Below are 16,232 nucleotides of genomic sequence, written 5' to 3' on the forward strand. Positions count from 1 at the left end.
TATAAGTGATAGTAATAATAATAATGACAGATAGATAGTGCAGTAAAGTGCAAGTACTTGCAAGTAATTGCAGAGAATAGTAGTGTCTAATGCTAATGTTTAGTTATTAGATGGAGGCTGGCAGTTAACGCTAGGAAGCTGAGTTCAGCATTAGTACAGCTGAAGGGAAAAACTGTTGATGGTGGGGATGGGAGGTGTCCTCGATAATACCTCCTGCTCTCCACAAGCTTTTGATAAATGTCTGATAAACTGTGTTCCAAAGTTGTTTTGGTTAGTTTTCACTACCTACTGTAGTGCCGTCTGGTCAGATGCTGTGCATCCTGTGATGCAGTCTGTAAGGGTGATCTCAGTGGTACAGCGATTGAAGTTCACCATGATCTGAGGAGCATAAATAAAGTTTTTGTATTATTGCTAAGGAACTTTGCCATCCTCTTGCATTATACTTCCATTATACAATACACATGAAGGTCAGAATGGATTGGGGTCTTTGGCAATCTCAGTTGTGCCACATCTGAGTCTTTAAATATACTTTAACTATAAAACACTAGATTACTTTATCAGTCCTCAAGAATCTCGAATAAAAGCCTGATGATGCTGCACCTAAAAACAGGAATTATGTCAGACAATAATGGTCAATAACAATAATAAATACAGGCAATAAAAGATACAACCTTTTTAATATTGTGGCAGAGAATACAGTGTATTATTGCAAGATTTGGGTGCACAGTGTCTCATTTCATATAGAGACTAAACAGTTAACAGGTAACTGGTTTGAAGTGAACAACGTAGACTCCACTAGCCAGGAGGAAAGCTGACTAAACTGTTTACATGTAAATTTCATGTATTTGAATTATATACACAGGCCATAATAAATACATCTTTTTTTCAGTGTTATCTAACAAATTTGCATGTGTTTTCTTTGATTTGAATTAATGTTGAGGAAATAAAATACATAAAATCACTGCTGTTCTGCCCAGTTATACACTTGCTGTTCAGTTTATTAGGAACACCTGTACGCCTGCTCATTCATGCAATTATCCAATCAGCCAATCATCTGACAGCGGCACCAATGCATAAAATCATGAAGATAACTGCAGGTCAAGAGTTTTAGTTAGTGTTCACGTCAAACATCAGAATGAGGGAAAAGTGTGATCTCAGTGACTTTGATTGTGGCATGGATGTTGATGCCAGATGGGCTGGTTTGAGTATTTCAGAACCTGCTGATCTCCTGGGAATTTCACACACATTAGTTTATAGAGTGGCCAGTGAGCACCAGTTCTGTGGGTGGAAACACCTTGTTGTTGAGAGAGATCTGAGGAGAATGGTTTCAAATCCAAGCAGGTCTGAGTTGACAGGAAGGCTATGGGAACTCAAATAAGCAATCTTTACAACCGCGGTGAACAGAAAAGCATCTCAGAACGCACAACAGGTCAAAACTTAAGGCAAATGGACTACAAGAGCAGAAGACAACATTGGACCACATACTCCTGTCAGACAAGAACAGGCATCTGAGACAACACCTGGCACAGGCTCACCGAAACTGGGCAGTTGAAGATATGAAGGTCAAGTGATGTTTTTCTGATCTTCAGCTATCCAGGTTCAGTAAACTTGTGCCAACTGTAGCCATCTGTTCTGGGCTGACACTGCAAGCAAATGTGGTCTTCTGCTGTTATAGCCCATTCATGGCTGGTTTTTTTTCTTCTTTTTTTAACCACTCTGTGAAAACTCTAGAGTTTGTTGTAAGTGAAAATCCCAGGCAATCATTTGTTTCTGAAATATTTAAACCAGTCTAAATAAATGAAACTATAGGCTATGTGTACCTCATTAGTTCAGCGCAGCTTTAATTTCACTGGATAGATCAAGAAATTTGAAACAGTGCATCATGGGCAGTGTGATTCTAAGTTGCACTGTTTATCTTGTGATGTGAGACATATGTTGGCTAAAATGTCTGACCAAACTAATTTGAGAGTATTGATTCCTGCGTTCTGTGTGGTTCCTCTTTTTACACCACCTTTTTTTTTGTCACCTCAAAAATGTCCTTCTTCATGTATTACAGCACTTGTTTGCAAGAAGCTGCCAGTTTCAGAGTAGAAAAAAGTACTTTTAATTACTCTGAGACCAAATAGTAAAAGCAGGAGCAACTTAATTTCTTTTTTCCCCCCACATTCTACTTATAAATACAGATTTGGCAGAAGTTGATTTGATTAATTTCAGCAAGGAATTTTATTGTTCATCATGCAATGTAGTCCACTCCAGTAGGATTAAAGGAATAAATAAAGTTTTTGTATTATTGCTAAGGAACCTTGCCAACCTCTTGCATTATACTTCCATTATACAATACACATGAAGGTCAGAATGGATTGAGGTCTTTGGCAATCTCGGTTGTGCCACATCTGAGTCTTTAAATATAATTTAATTATAAAACACTAGATTACTTTATCTATCAGTCCTCAAGAATCTCGAATAAAAGCCTGATGACACTGTGCCTAAAAACAGGAATTATATCAGACAATAATGTTCAATAACAATAATAAATACAGACAGTAAAGGATACAACCTTTTTAATATTGTGGCAGAGAATACAGTGTATTATTGCAAGATTTTGGTGCACAATGTCTCATTTTGTATAGAGACTAAACAGTTAACAGATAACTGGTTTGAAGCGAACAAAATTTGGTTGTAAATTCAGCACTAAGCTGCCACTGCATAATAACAAAACCTCTACATATTGTGTAACAGTCAAATAGTTTTATCACTCTGAGTAGGGAAGACAGTTTCTCAGTCTAAAATGTTAACCTCTTAGAGGTGATGAAACCCCTAAACTATCAATATCGGTTAAATACAAAGTAAAGCATTTAGAAAATTGTTTAAATGGGTAAAGTGGTGTATGTTAAACAGCTGATTATATACTGTATGTACTGAATGACCTTTCACTACCAACCCTGGAAGTCTAATCACAGTAATAACAGTGATTAAGCAATAAATGTATAAAACAAAATGTATTGTGGTATGCAGTATACAAAATGTCATTGAAGTAAATCTTACAACTACAATCCTAACAGTCAGCATTATGGTTACATACAGCGCTGTGCAAAAGCCTTCGGACTGGTTTTACATGTAATAATGACTGGTGTATTTCTGGGGTTTTAGTCCTGTCCGAAGCGAACATGTCAGTAATTTTCCCATGCCTGGAAAGATTATGCTATAAAAGGACATCTTAAAATAACCCCAGGTAAAATAAACACTATCCAAATTGACATGTTGGTAAAGAATCCCTTGCATCATTTTGGACTAGAGGTTTTCCACTTTTTGTTTTAATATGGAGACACTATAGTAAGCGCTGTTTTCTATCGTCATCCACAAAAACCAAACCAAAAACAAAGCATTGCCCGAGTTTAAAGCGCAACACAATAAATGTATAGATGACATTTAAAAGCACTTGTTAGAGAAGTGACACTTCCAGGGGTTTTACATAAGTTATGTTCCTAGCACAGATACTGCCTACAAACACATTATGGTCATGTGACCTACTACTGATCAAGCGCAGCCACAAACCCCAAAACACGCAGTTATAAAGATCAGAACAATCCGTTTGCAATAATATGAGGTGCATGTCATTTCTACAGATATGCTCCAACAACATTATGTAACACACATATGTCCGGAAATATGTCTTAACCCCTCTGGATAGTACTTTAAGGACGTGTAAAGAAATTAAACATGTAAAGTGAAGATGCTTTCAAAAATAATAAGAACATTTCGAAATACTATAAAGAGCAGTAAACACTAAAACACAAATTCAAAGCAACATTTGGTGTGAACACAGTTTGACTTTAAATTTGAATCAACTCTCATGTGTACTGTTGTGCAGTTTTATAAGGAAATCAGCTGCAGGATGTTCCATGCGCCTGGGAGAACATGCCATAATCCTTCTGGGGACTTCAGCTCACACTTTGTGCTCTGGCTAAAAACCTCAGACAGGCTCAGTGATGTTTTTATCTAAAAAGTGATCTATTACTTTCATTATGGACATAAAAATTTTATGCAATGTTCAATTTTTTAGAAGTGGAATACCTGCAAACCTAAAATCTGCTCTTTTATACTGAGATTAATCGAGAAGACATAAAATAAAAAAAAAAAAGTGCAGAAGATATCAAAAATTCAGGTTGCCTAAGACTTTTGCACATAATTTGATAAACAGACATTCAGCACATGCACACTTATAAAATCCAAACCAAAGGTCCTAAATCAGCATTTATCTGAAGCGTACATTATTGAAGTGGGAAGGGGGAGTCTATATAGTTTGCAAAATAATTTAAAAGAAGAAAGTTGTGATTGCACAAGTATTCACTCCCATTGCTGTGAAACCTCTAATTTATTTCTTTTGGAAAGAGACATGATCACAATGTAAAACATTTTTTTAGCTTGCTAATGAAGAATTACATCATTAGCACATTTTGTCAGTAGCTGAGTTCATGGCCCTGAGTGTATTGCACAATTTTTGCCCCTTAGTGAAATAACAGAGACTTGATTTTTTTTTTTTTTAATTTAATTTCCAGTGTACAAGACAATAATACTGATTCTAAATTCATTTTCTGGGCCGGATTAGAGCTGACACCCCTGCCCTAAAACAACAAGCACTGGATTAATATTTAGTGATCTTTTAGTTGAATGCAAGAAAATGTTATGTACTCTGAAAGTCCACTCTGTGACAACAGATTACCACAGACACATTATGTGTAGTCTCTGTAGTGTGTATTTGCAAGATTCTCCACAGGACTAGCTTTAATCTGTCTCAGGAAAGCTGACTTTCACACACTGTCAACATCTAAGCTTCAAAGCTGTCTCATAAGCCATTCTTAAATATTGCTAGGCTTGCAGAGAAAGTGTGTTAAATCCCATTTGATCTCACACCACACTGTAGCATACGACACACACTAGAGCCATCCAGTGGTTGAGAAATGAGCATTGCCTGAAAAATGATTTTCTCATAAATGACATACAATATTCTGCACCAAGTAAGCTTTACTTTTAAGAGAAGGAACTGAATAGAAGGTGCCATTTGTGAATGAGAGTTTTTTTTACATAAAGCTTTTAAATTTGAATGAAACTCAGTTGTGTTAAACTGTGAAAAGTGAACCTGAAAGGCTGCAAATGACTTGCTGCTTTTTTGTGTTACGAGTATAAGTGGAATTTAAAAGAGGCTACATTCTCTTTCAGGTCATCAATAGTATTATTAAGATCTCAAACCACTACCGCAAATTGGCACTTTTTCACAACAAATTTTTGTCAGTTTCACTGTTAAAGGGACACATATCTCTGATTTCAACTCCCTGCTCACCCTCATTTTCATGCATACTTATACACTTTTTTAAATTTATTTTGATTAGATACTGCAGCACAGCACCTTTATTTTTCTTTGTTCTGCAAATATTTGTCTTATATAACTTTATATTTTAGTTGAGGGTGACCATGCTCCTTCAACATTTTGACCAGTGCTGTGGTCTCTTCCAAAGACCACACAATCCACTGGCAAACATTTTTCTAGTTTGTTTAGTTTCTTTTACCTAAATGTTGTACCAGCTATAGACACCTGACAAATTAAAGGAAAAACCGGTGCCTGTTATGCTGTGGGTGTCATTTTGCTGGCAGGTGTATGGGTCTATTTATCCCCGTACCCAGAATTCAATGCAAATCAATACAAAGTTATTCTGACACATCAGCGTGATCCTATTAAGAAACACTTCTATCTTGATGAGAGTGGTCTCTTATGATAAGACCCTGTCTCTATTCACAGGGCACGAGGGCTCAGTGAATGGTTCAATGAGCATGAAAATTTTGCAAATCCTGAATGATGGCCCACACAGTGACCAGACCTCAACCCAACTGAACATTCTGGAGAGTTTGGACCAACGTGTTCGACTGCGCTCTTCACCACCATCATCAGCAAAACACCAACTGAGTGAATATCTTTTGGAAGAACGGTGTTCATCCCTCCAGTACAGTTCCAGAGATTGTAAAATCTATGACAAGGCTCACTGAAGCTGTTCTGGTTCATGGTGGCCCAACACATAACCAAGACACCTGATGTTAGTTTTTCCTTTAATTTGTCACCCGTCTGTACATATATATGGCAAGCTTTTAGGTTCTAAACCATAATGCAAAATGTGAAGCACACCAGGATCACTTTGTTTTTTTTTTACGATGCATAAATTAACTGACTACAACAAAAGTTTGATCTGAAAATGGTTTGTTTGTGGGTCATTTAAGATGGGTCTGAGTTTGTCTGTCACTAATGGATGCACAAAACTGCTGAGACATCAAACAGAGACCACCTGTGACCAAATGTGAAACATTCTAAAAACAGTAATGTCCACGATTAAAATACGATTCCTTACTTGATTCTCCTAAAGCTTATACTACCTACAACCACACAGACCCTCAAACTCTCTACACTAACTAACCCCTGAGCCTTGATCTACAGCAAACAGCTCCCAAATCTCTACTATTATACACAGCTGTACTGATAAAACAGCTGGTTCTTTTTTATTGGCGAAAGACCAAAATATGATCTTGGAAAAAGCAGGTGTTTTCATATGTGCACTCGCTGCAGTGCACTTGCTTGAAAAAGTGTGGAAATATGATGCAGAATTACCAAGATCATACTGTATAGCAACAAAACTTGCCTAAATACAACAAAACCTGACAATTTGCTGTACTCAAGAGCAAGGGTATGTTAGTACCAAATAGCCAAGACACAGAGGCACCCCACCACGTGGACAACTACGAGCTGCCCTATGGCTGTCCTTCCTAAGACAAGGCAAAACCACACAGCGGTGCTGTGTGCTACGGCCAGTCCACTGGCCATTATTGTCTTTCACTGAATTACCAGCTAAGAAAAAAATCTAATTATAAAGCAACTATAGTAAAAACATGTCCACCAGTGCCAGTGCAGTCAGTGAAAAGAGGTAAACAGCATTGAAAGAAGCAGGCCGTTTTTGCAGGACAGCACTGTCACTTTGCTTTGCTCTCAGCAGTAGCTGCTGTTTTTACGGGGACCGTGGCAAGCAGCCTGCTGGCCGAGTCTCCCTGATCTGTTTCATCTGGCTCCTCTCCACCCTCCGCCCCCCGCAGTGTTTGTGTGTGATGCTGAACTGGTCGAGCCGCTGCTGGTCTGCGCGGGTGGAGGAAGAGTGCAGGGTCAGGCATGGCCATGGGCTCCTCGGGACCCATCACCCTCTCGCGAGGAACACACTCCCTGGCCCGCTCGGCACGGAGGTGTGAGCACGCCTTGATGCCGCTGCGCCTTTTCGGCTTGACCGTAGGTGCGGTGAAGTTATCATGCTGAGACAGGCTGAGGGAGGATGGATTCTCTGCTCCAACCACTTCCTGTCTCCTGCGATGCTGCTGCTGTTGTTGCTGCTGCAGCTTTTGCCTGGCAGCGTGCAGCTGGAACGACAGGTAGGCGGCAGTCTTGGTCTGCTTCTGTAGCTCGGCGTTCAGCGCAGTGCTCCTGTGGCTGCGCTGCTTGAGCTCCTCCAGGAAGCGGCGCTCTTTCTCCTTCAGGCTTGCCCTCAGAGCTCCCACCAGCACCCCCTTGTGGCTCAGCTCCTCACGTAGTTCCTCCTGAGAGTGCTCCTGCTCTTGTAGTCTGCTCTCCACGGCCTGACGGCGCGCCTCTAGCAGCTGCTCTTCCTCATGTACCTCTAGCAATGCAACACACACACACAGAGAAAGAGAAAGCTATTTAAACAGTGCTCTTCATGCCATTACCTGGTAGCTATCATATGCTCGACTCCAGACTCCACAGCTCATGCATCTCTCCCATGTGAGCTTAAAATAACAGATATCATTTACATGTCAAATGAAACAGGCATTCTGGATATGAACAATCTTTTAATGGCTCTGTAAGAATATTAATAACTAAGCTAAATAATTGATAGGGTTTAAAAGGAAAAGCTAGACAATGGCAAAGGACAAAGAGACTATAGCCAAGGATTTGAGAATTATTGAGCAAATCCTAAACCACCAATCAGCTGTGACCAGACCACTATGCAGGATGTGCCATCTGTTCAGGGTTATTACACACCATACAAAAAGCTGACTGAGTGTCTGCTCTTCTGTTATACTGGAGTTATACCATATCTGTTAAAATTACCTTTCTGTGTATTTTTCATTAAAAGGAAAATGTTACCCTTTATTATCTGCAGCCAGTCAGATAAGGTGCAAGCTGTCCACCTAAAATATTTATAGGAGTGGAACATAAGATAAGAGCGCAGCACTGGGAGACAGATGGCTAATTATACAAGGACGTTCATTTAAACCAAATTCCTAGACCCTGGGACGTCTTATGCACATAATAATACAATATATCAAGCATAAATCATAGGCTAAATACAGTCAAAACTAATTACACTGAGAAAATTGGAACCTCTGTACCTGGTCCATAGGGGCCTAACAGGAAGTGTTTATCTTTCTGTCATTTATATAAAGCTTTCAGCTATTGAATATTTTTATTTACAAATGATCTATAAAGATTAAAAGATTAAAAAATCAGCAGGAGACTATCATTAACTCCTAGCAGTAAAACAAGCTTCTCACAAATTAAGGCCCTTTGCAAAATCAGGGGCAAAATGTCCAGTTAAACACATTTCAATTTTTCATTTCAGCTGTTAAGGTGCTCAAAATCAGGTATCAGTCTAGCCACGAGGTACAGTCTGAAAAATCCAACTGCTCTGGAGCACTCTGTATTTAGCATGGTCGCAGTAACATTACTTTAAAATCCCTGAAATGAATGCAAGTAAATGTGAGTGTACTAGCCAGCAGTCCAGAGCAGTAGGACACTTAGCATCTGGCATTAAAGAAAAATAAAGGTTACGCAATTTTCCCCTAACCCTAGTTGTAGTCGACTAGACAAGACTTTTTTAATGTTAAAGTTAGCTACATTAGCTACAGTTGTGCTGAAGCTATTAGGTGTCTATGTTTGTGTGTGTATAAGTGTGGATAGTTTTTTTGTTTAGACTGTGAAAACAAATTCCCCTGTTTTCCCACAGTAAAGACTCGAACAAACAAGTGAAGGAAGCTTACCAGCTAAGTTCTAATCATCCGATGTGGTGATTTAGGCATGCGGGCGGTCTGCATTATACTAAACTAGCTATAAGCTTCCCTTACTTCCTACATTAGCCTTGTTTCAGTGCAAAACTAAATAAGCAAATATCATACATAAATTATGTCTTGGCTGATCACCTACATTTTTACTAATTTATTTCAGTAAGACCAATAAGGTCACCTCAAAGTAGAACTTTAAAAAGAGACAACTAGAAATGAGATAGATAGAGATAGAAATTAGAACTCTAAATGAAATAGATAGAACTCATAAAATGAGAGAGAGAGAGAAATTCTAATGCTAAAAACCAAGAGAGAGAAATTAGGAGTCTAAAAATCAGTCAATAAAAATGACAGTGCTAAAATGAGATAGATAGAAATTAGAACTCTAAAAATCAATAGACAGAAATGAGAACTCTCAAAAAGAGACAGACAGACATTAGAACTTTAAAATGAAAGAGACAGAAATTAGAACTCTTAAATCAGATAAACATTACAACTCTAACAATAAATAAACGGATATTAGAATTCTTAAAATGAGATAGATAAACATTACAACTCTAAAATGAAATAGACAGAAATTACAATGCTAAAGTGAGATACATAGAGATTACAACTCTAAAAATCCACTGAAAGAAATTGGAACACTAAAGTGAGATAGACAGAAAATATAATGCTAAAAATTAATATAGAGAAATTAGAACTCTAAAATCAATAAATAGAAATTACAGTGCTAAAATGAGATAGATAGAAATTAGAACTCTAAAATCAATAGATACAAATTAGAACGTTAAAATGAGATAGACCTAACTTAAAATGCTAAAAAACACTAGAGAAATTACAATGCTAAAATGAGTAAGAAATTAGAACTCTAAAATGAGATAGACAGAAAATAGAACTCTAAAATGAGAAAGATAGGAAATAGAACTCTAAAATGAGATAGCTAGAAATCAGAACACTCAAATGAGATAGACAGAAATTAGAACTCTAAAATGAGATAGCTGGAAATCAGAACACTCAAATGAGACACAGAAATTGAATCTAATTTCGTTTAATGTTCTCAGCTGAACGTTGTTTTATTGAACTGAGAAGTAGACGCTATGAGGAAATTATATATATTAGAAAATGTATAAAATAATGGATGTAATCTTATTTTATATTCCCTCTTTTGACTTCTCTGCGGCTGCAGTAGCTCTGAGGCCTCTGCAGATATTCCCTGATGCTGGTGCCTTTCCTTCCCCAATCACGTCCAGTCCATCAGCCGCCCAGCAGATCAGACTCAGATGAGCTCATGCAGCAAATATAGAAAATGCAGTGTTATCTGATCCTCATTACTACCCACCCTATTGTTTACGCTCCCCCCTTCTCCCTTCTGATCCAACTTCGCAGATTTGACATCATATTAGATGAAATTAGGATTTCAAATTATTTGTATTGCAAACAGCAAAATTCTTAAGTATCACTTTGAATAAGAATGCTGTTTACCCACATTCAGTTTCATGCTGAACCACTTCAATGTCTATGTCCAATTTTTCAGTAGGTGTCACTACACCCCTGCTGCCTTATCCTCTCTGTCTCCCTGACTAATACAATCTCAGCGAAAAAAAAAAACAAGTTGTAATTGGATATTCCCACTGGGACTGTACTGAAGAGGAGAGAAGGGAGGGGAAGGGCGGGATCGGTTTATCACAGAAGAGGAGAAAGACTGTGGGGGAGAGATCAGGAGAGAGGTGGCCTGATGATGAGAAAGGAGGATTGTGAAATTCTGGCATCAGCTCTAAAATAGCGTAACTTTCTATTAACCCTTTATCTATTAGGATAGATAAATATATTTGTGGAAATTTGCAGTGCTGTAAAAAGTGAAGACTGAGACGATCTGAGATGATGATGTGGACGGATTTTGTCCAAATGCTAGTCATAAATGAAAACCTGTAACTTGTGTGTGTTATTGTGTTGACTTGTGTTATATAGCTTACATTGCCTTCTTGGGCCTAGCTTTATTACATAGCCTAAATTAATGCTGACTTTAACTACATCATTAGGTCAGGTTAGCTAAGTTAGGATAGCCTACAGCCTTACGAGAAAAATCTTAAAGGTAGTTACAACTGACTTTTTAAATTACTTCATGTTATCTGGAGAAATGTGCATTTTGTTACTTTAGCTAGCTACCATAGGCATCTTCCATGACAAACTATGGCTGCAAGTTACACTATATGGCCAAAAGTATGTGGACACCTGACCATCACACCCATATGTGCTTGTGGAACATCCCACTCCAAATGTAGTCCCCCTTCTGCTATTGTAATAAACTTCCCTCTTCTGGGAAGGCTTTCCACCAGATTTTGGAGCGTGGCTGTGGGGATTTGTGCTCATTCAGCCACAAGAGCATTAGTGAGGTCAGGCACTGATTTTGGGTGAGGAAGCCTGGGGTTCAGTTGGTGTTCCAGTTCATGCCAAAGGTTCAGTGGGGTTGAGGTCAGGGCTCTGTGTAGGACATCCGAGTTCTTCCACTCCAACCCTGTCAAACCATGTCTCCATGGACCTTGCATTGTGCACAGGGGTATTGTCATGGTGGAACATGTTTGGGCCCCTTAGTTCCAGCGAAGGGAAATTAGGGCCTTTCGCACCGCTTTAGTTCCAGAACTAAATTTACAGTACTAAAGTACTGGGCGATTTTGCACGAACTATTTCCCAGTACCGTTTAAAGGGTTGCATTCACACCGACAGTGGGCACTAGGAAGTGACGTCATTTGTGCGCGGCGTTCAACAACAGAAATAGTAGGAGCTAATTTGTTTCTCGAAAAAGGCAGTCCGGTAATAAAATCGCACCCAGGTGCGAAAACGCCAAAAAGTGGGTAGTTCCACTAGTTCAGGTACTATGAAAAGGTTCCCGCGGTGCGAAAGGCCCTATTGTAAATCCTACAGCATACAAAGACATTCTAGACAGTTGTGTGCTTCCAACTTTGTGGCAACAGTTTGGGGAAAATGGGTGTGATGGTCAGGTGTCCACAAACCTTTGTCAATATATTACATATTTTCACTTCTGCTTGGATAACTAAGAAGTGAAAAATGTAGGCTACTTTACTACTAGTTTTTTTTTCATTAAATACAACCTTATTTGTTATTGATACTCCTCGTTCATTGTGAGTTGTCTGCTAATGGCTAAATGTTAAATAATGGATAACATTAAAAGTATTTGGCCAAAATTGGTCAAAAATCCCTATAATATTATTTCTTATCACTATGTGGCACTTGACCAATAATATGAGGCTTACAAGTTGCTGATGTTCTTTCGGCTACTCCCCTTAGGGGTTGCCACAGTGGATCATTGGTCCGCATGTTTGATTTGGCACAGGTTTTACGCCTGACGCAACCATCCCATTTTTTATCCAGGCTTGGGACCGGCACTGCCTGGGAATCAAACCGCAGTGGTGAGAGCGTGGGATCCTTAGACACTAGACAACCAGGGACCAATATGTGGCTTACAAGTACCGTGCCGAAATATTACATATTTTATTATTACAATGTTATACCTACTTACAATAAAGAAAAGTTTGGTGTTGAGGTTTGAGGCAACTTCAAAGCCAACAGACATTCTTGATCGTAAAACTTTAATTACAAATGTCCAAAACAATCACAAATGTCCACAAATTGTTTTTCCCCCCATTTTTCTCTCTAATTCCCACCCACCAGCTTATCCCTATTATACGACAGCTACTAACTGGGGAGGGGGAAGGCTAACACATGTTTCCTCCAAGACACATGAAGCCAGCCAACCACATCATTTCGAACTGCTGCATCACAGGGCAGCATAACACACTCAGAGGGAATTGCTATCTATCCTTTTCTGCATACATGACCTCACAGACACACCAGTGTCACTGTGACTAACAGGGGAAAGAGGGTATGCCATCCCTCCCATCCAAAGAGCACAACCAGTTTTGCTCTCGTGGCCTTGGGTGGCATCATCGGGATTTGAGCATGCATCTCCTGACAATAGGGCGAGTGTTTTTCTGTTGCGTCACTTGGGAGCACTTTTTACTTTTTTATTACAGGCTGGCTGATGCACCAGGGCTGACACACAGGATGATGGGATATGTAGCAGAGCAAAGGACAGATGTATGCTTCAAAAATCAGATTAAGGGATTTTAAGAGGCTGCATTCTATTCAAACATTTAATTTAGGCATGACTTATTGTTGAATATAGCTTAAGCAGAGTTTCAGACATACTCTCTAATATAGCACACTGTATAAAAATTCTCATTACGCACATTTCACAGTTTATCAGGTGTTTAACTCTTGATTTTGTATCCTCAAACAGAAATGCTTTGCTGTCAAGGACTGTCATGCTGTTTCAGTAATTCCAGACTGGGGGTTTATAAAACATAACTAGACATAATAAGTAGCCTTGTTTTATTTGACCATGGACTCATACTGCTATACTGGATAGCGGACAGCAGGGAAGAGGGCTATCAAGGTTAAAGCAATCTGGGGCCACTCTGTGTGCCTCTGTGTATATGTGAATGTCTGAGCACTCACCTGCTTCACTTTTGCCAGGAGGCTTTAAATTCAGCTCATGGGTCAGTTCTGTAACGTAAGCGACAGGCAATTATTAGTGACAAGAAATTGACTTATAGGCTGAAACAGGTGCTATTCTGTGTAACTGAATAATCTTACCCATTTTTAGCATTGCTGATATCATTCATACTGGAGATATGGAAGCCCAACCTGATCAGGGCATTTCATGATAGTATACATCTCATTCAGCAGGGAGACGAAACCATGTACATGCAGAAGCGCTTCCCTTTTTACCTCCTCGAGCTGTTTCAGCTGTATTCACAGACAGGATCAGGTGGACCTCGTACTGTATTACACAAAGCCCATGCTGCCAGGAAGCTATTGACCTGCACTGCTCTTGGTAGAGTCTACACCATCCCACAGAGAGGCAGAGAGGGGGAGAAACAGAGCTGCATCCCTTCCTCGAGCAGGAAGATGAGTGGTATAGTCCAGCTATCGCATGCACTCGTGCTAATGTGCATTCTTTGGGCGTGGCAGCATACAGCGTGTGCTACCCTACATGGGTATCTCTGTTATACTACTTTCACATATCCTTTATAAGTGACAAAAGCTTTTTTTTTTTATATGTGCTTAAGATATATAATGATCTCACAATACCAGGTTCCATTTAAAGTGTTGAAGAAGAACCTTGATTATCACTGTCAACACTGGCTTCTCTCAAAACACATAATGAGGTGTTTGTAATATAGGGACGGACTGGATTGGCATCAGATTGTATGTGCCATATTCCTGCAATAATCCACTGACATATTTTATGCCATCACCCCTGTAATGTTTCACATAAGTTAAATACAAAATTTTACAAAGAGTCACCTTGGTTTGGCTCAGTGAGGATTGGAATCGAGCTGGAAATATATGATTTGTCTATTTCTATAGTAAGTTTCTGTATCATACCGTGTCAGCCATTCCTGTCACAGTATTTCCTTGGCGAAGGTGGCTGTATTTATGGATTGCTTTGCCACAGTACTGTTTCAGCACTTCTGACGCTACGTCTGTGAAGTCAGCTGTCCTGCTGATAAAAGCCTGTGTTTCAGCACTTCCTGTAGCTGTCCCATTTACTAGCCCTATTATGTGCACCTGCTCAGGATTTTTGCACAGATGTTACATGTTCAGCGAATGTGTGCATGTGCGAATGTTGGAGCATTTGTAATCTTTTAGAGTCACCTGTGCAGCGTTTCTGCAGGGACAGGATCTCCAGGTGTAAGCCGTGCAGCAGTGTCAGCTGCTCCTGCCGCAGGAATATGATGCTTCTCTCCACACTCTCCACCTGCCTCGCCAGTGCACTCCTGTCCATCACCACCTGTGGCCGCTTTCCAAAAAAAAATAAAAGTGTCAAGGAAAAACACTACACCATCGCTTATCTACATGAACACGCAGGGGCAGCACCGCATAGCATGGCTTTCTCACAGCTCCAGGTTTCCTGGTTCGATCCTGAGTTCAGATTACTGTCTGTCTGGAGTTCCTGTTCTCCCAGTGTTTGTATGGCTTTACTCTGAGTTCTTTGGTTTTTCCCCATCTTGCAAAAACACACTGGTGGATTGGCTAGTCTACACTGCCCCTAGGTGTGAAAGTGTGTGTGTGGTGCCCTGAGATGGACTGATGTTCCATCCACGGTGTATTCCCAGATCCGCTCTGACTCTGACCAGGATTAAACAGGTACTGAAGTTGAACAAATGAATGAACATGCAGACAAATGTTGTTTAAATGATCAGCTGCAGTGATTCTGCTATAACCTTCCATAAGCAGGTTCAAGCCCAGATCTACCCTGAATGTTTAGCATGTTACCTTCTCATAAGCTGTTTGTGGAAGTGATTTATTTATCTGGGATTAAAATGAAATCTTTTGTGATCTGACAGGACATTAAACCTGTTTCATCAGACACCCATAAAATCTCTTAACCCAATCTCACTACAATTCATTTATTTTAATGCATTTTCACTGGAGATGTTCCAGCACAGTTAAGCCCCACCCCCACTCCCCATCTTTAACAGATGCATGGTTAATATATGGTCACCAACACGGCAAATAGTAGGTCAGACACTGAAATGATATTTATGAGTGATGCATTTCCAACATGTGTAAGAAAAGTGCTTAATAACAAAAATATGTTGCATGGTAATTAGCAGTTTAAATTGCCTGTGTGACACCTACCGGGTTCTCCATTAGTGCAGGCTGCACTGACACCCAAACGAGGAAAACAAAGCTTTACAAACAGCCTAACTGCTCAACGAAATGGATATCCAGGTTTATATAAAGTCCGATCCGTTCACACAATGCAGGCTGAAGCTTGGATGAAGCCATCTTCCGAGGAGGCAGCTCGATGTCCAGTGAAGCATGAAGCAAGGTTACACGATGCAATGCGAACAAATAGCAAAACATACGACGTGCATCACACAGGTCTGTGGTTTTATTACGGAAAACAGCAGTGACAGATTTACATGTTACAGGCTGATGTTTCCTGCGCGTGGCCCTACCTTGTCTTCTGCGCGACGGGCGCGTGCCGTTTTCTCCGCACGCCAGCAGGGCGACGAGAGCGGCGCGCGCAGGAT

General features: G+C 39.8%; 1 protein-coding gene across 1 annotated transcript; it reads right to left on the reverse strand.

Annotated features, from left to right (window-relative positions):
* Positions 1-2,544: 2,544 nt before the first annotated feature.
* Positions 2,545-16,232, reverse strand: ccdc92ba (coiled-coil domain containing 92Ba). The gene is made up of 4 exons (XM_026923984.3): positions 15,835-16,232; positions 14,848-14,992; positions 13,645-13,692; positions 2,545-7,706 (listed from the first exon to the last, which is right to left on the reverse strand). The coding sequence occupies exons 1-4, from the start codon at positions 15,844-15,846 to the stop codon at positions 7,015-7,017; spliced, it is 897 nt and encodes a 298-aa protein (XP_026779785.1). The 5' UTR covers positions 15,847-16,232; the 3' UTR covers positions 2,545-7,014.

The sequence above is a fragment of the Pangasianodon hypophthalmus genome, chromosome 14, assembly GCF_027358585.1.
Source record: "Pangasianodon hypophthalmus isolate fPanHyp1 chromosome 14, fPanHyp1.pri, whole genome shotgun sequence".
Taxonomy (NCBI): domain Eukaryota; kingdom Metazoa; phylum Chordata; class Actinopteri; order Siluriformes; family Pangasiidae; genus Pangasianodon; species Pangasianodon hypophthalmus.

What these genes read in the sequence shown, in the direction of transcription:
- ccdc92ba (XM_026923984.3), bottom strand. An exon ending in CCTGCAGAAACGCTGCACAG is followed by an intron (nt 13,693 to 14,847) that starts GTGACTCTAAAA and finishes CTTACGTTACAG; the next exon opens with AACTGACCCATGAGCTGAAT. An exon ending in TCCTGGCAAAAGTGAAGCAG is followed by an intron (nt 7,707 to 13,644) that starts GTGAGTGCTCAG and finishes TTGCATTGCTAG; the next exon opens with AGGTACATGAGGAAGAGCAG.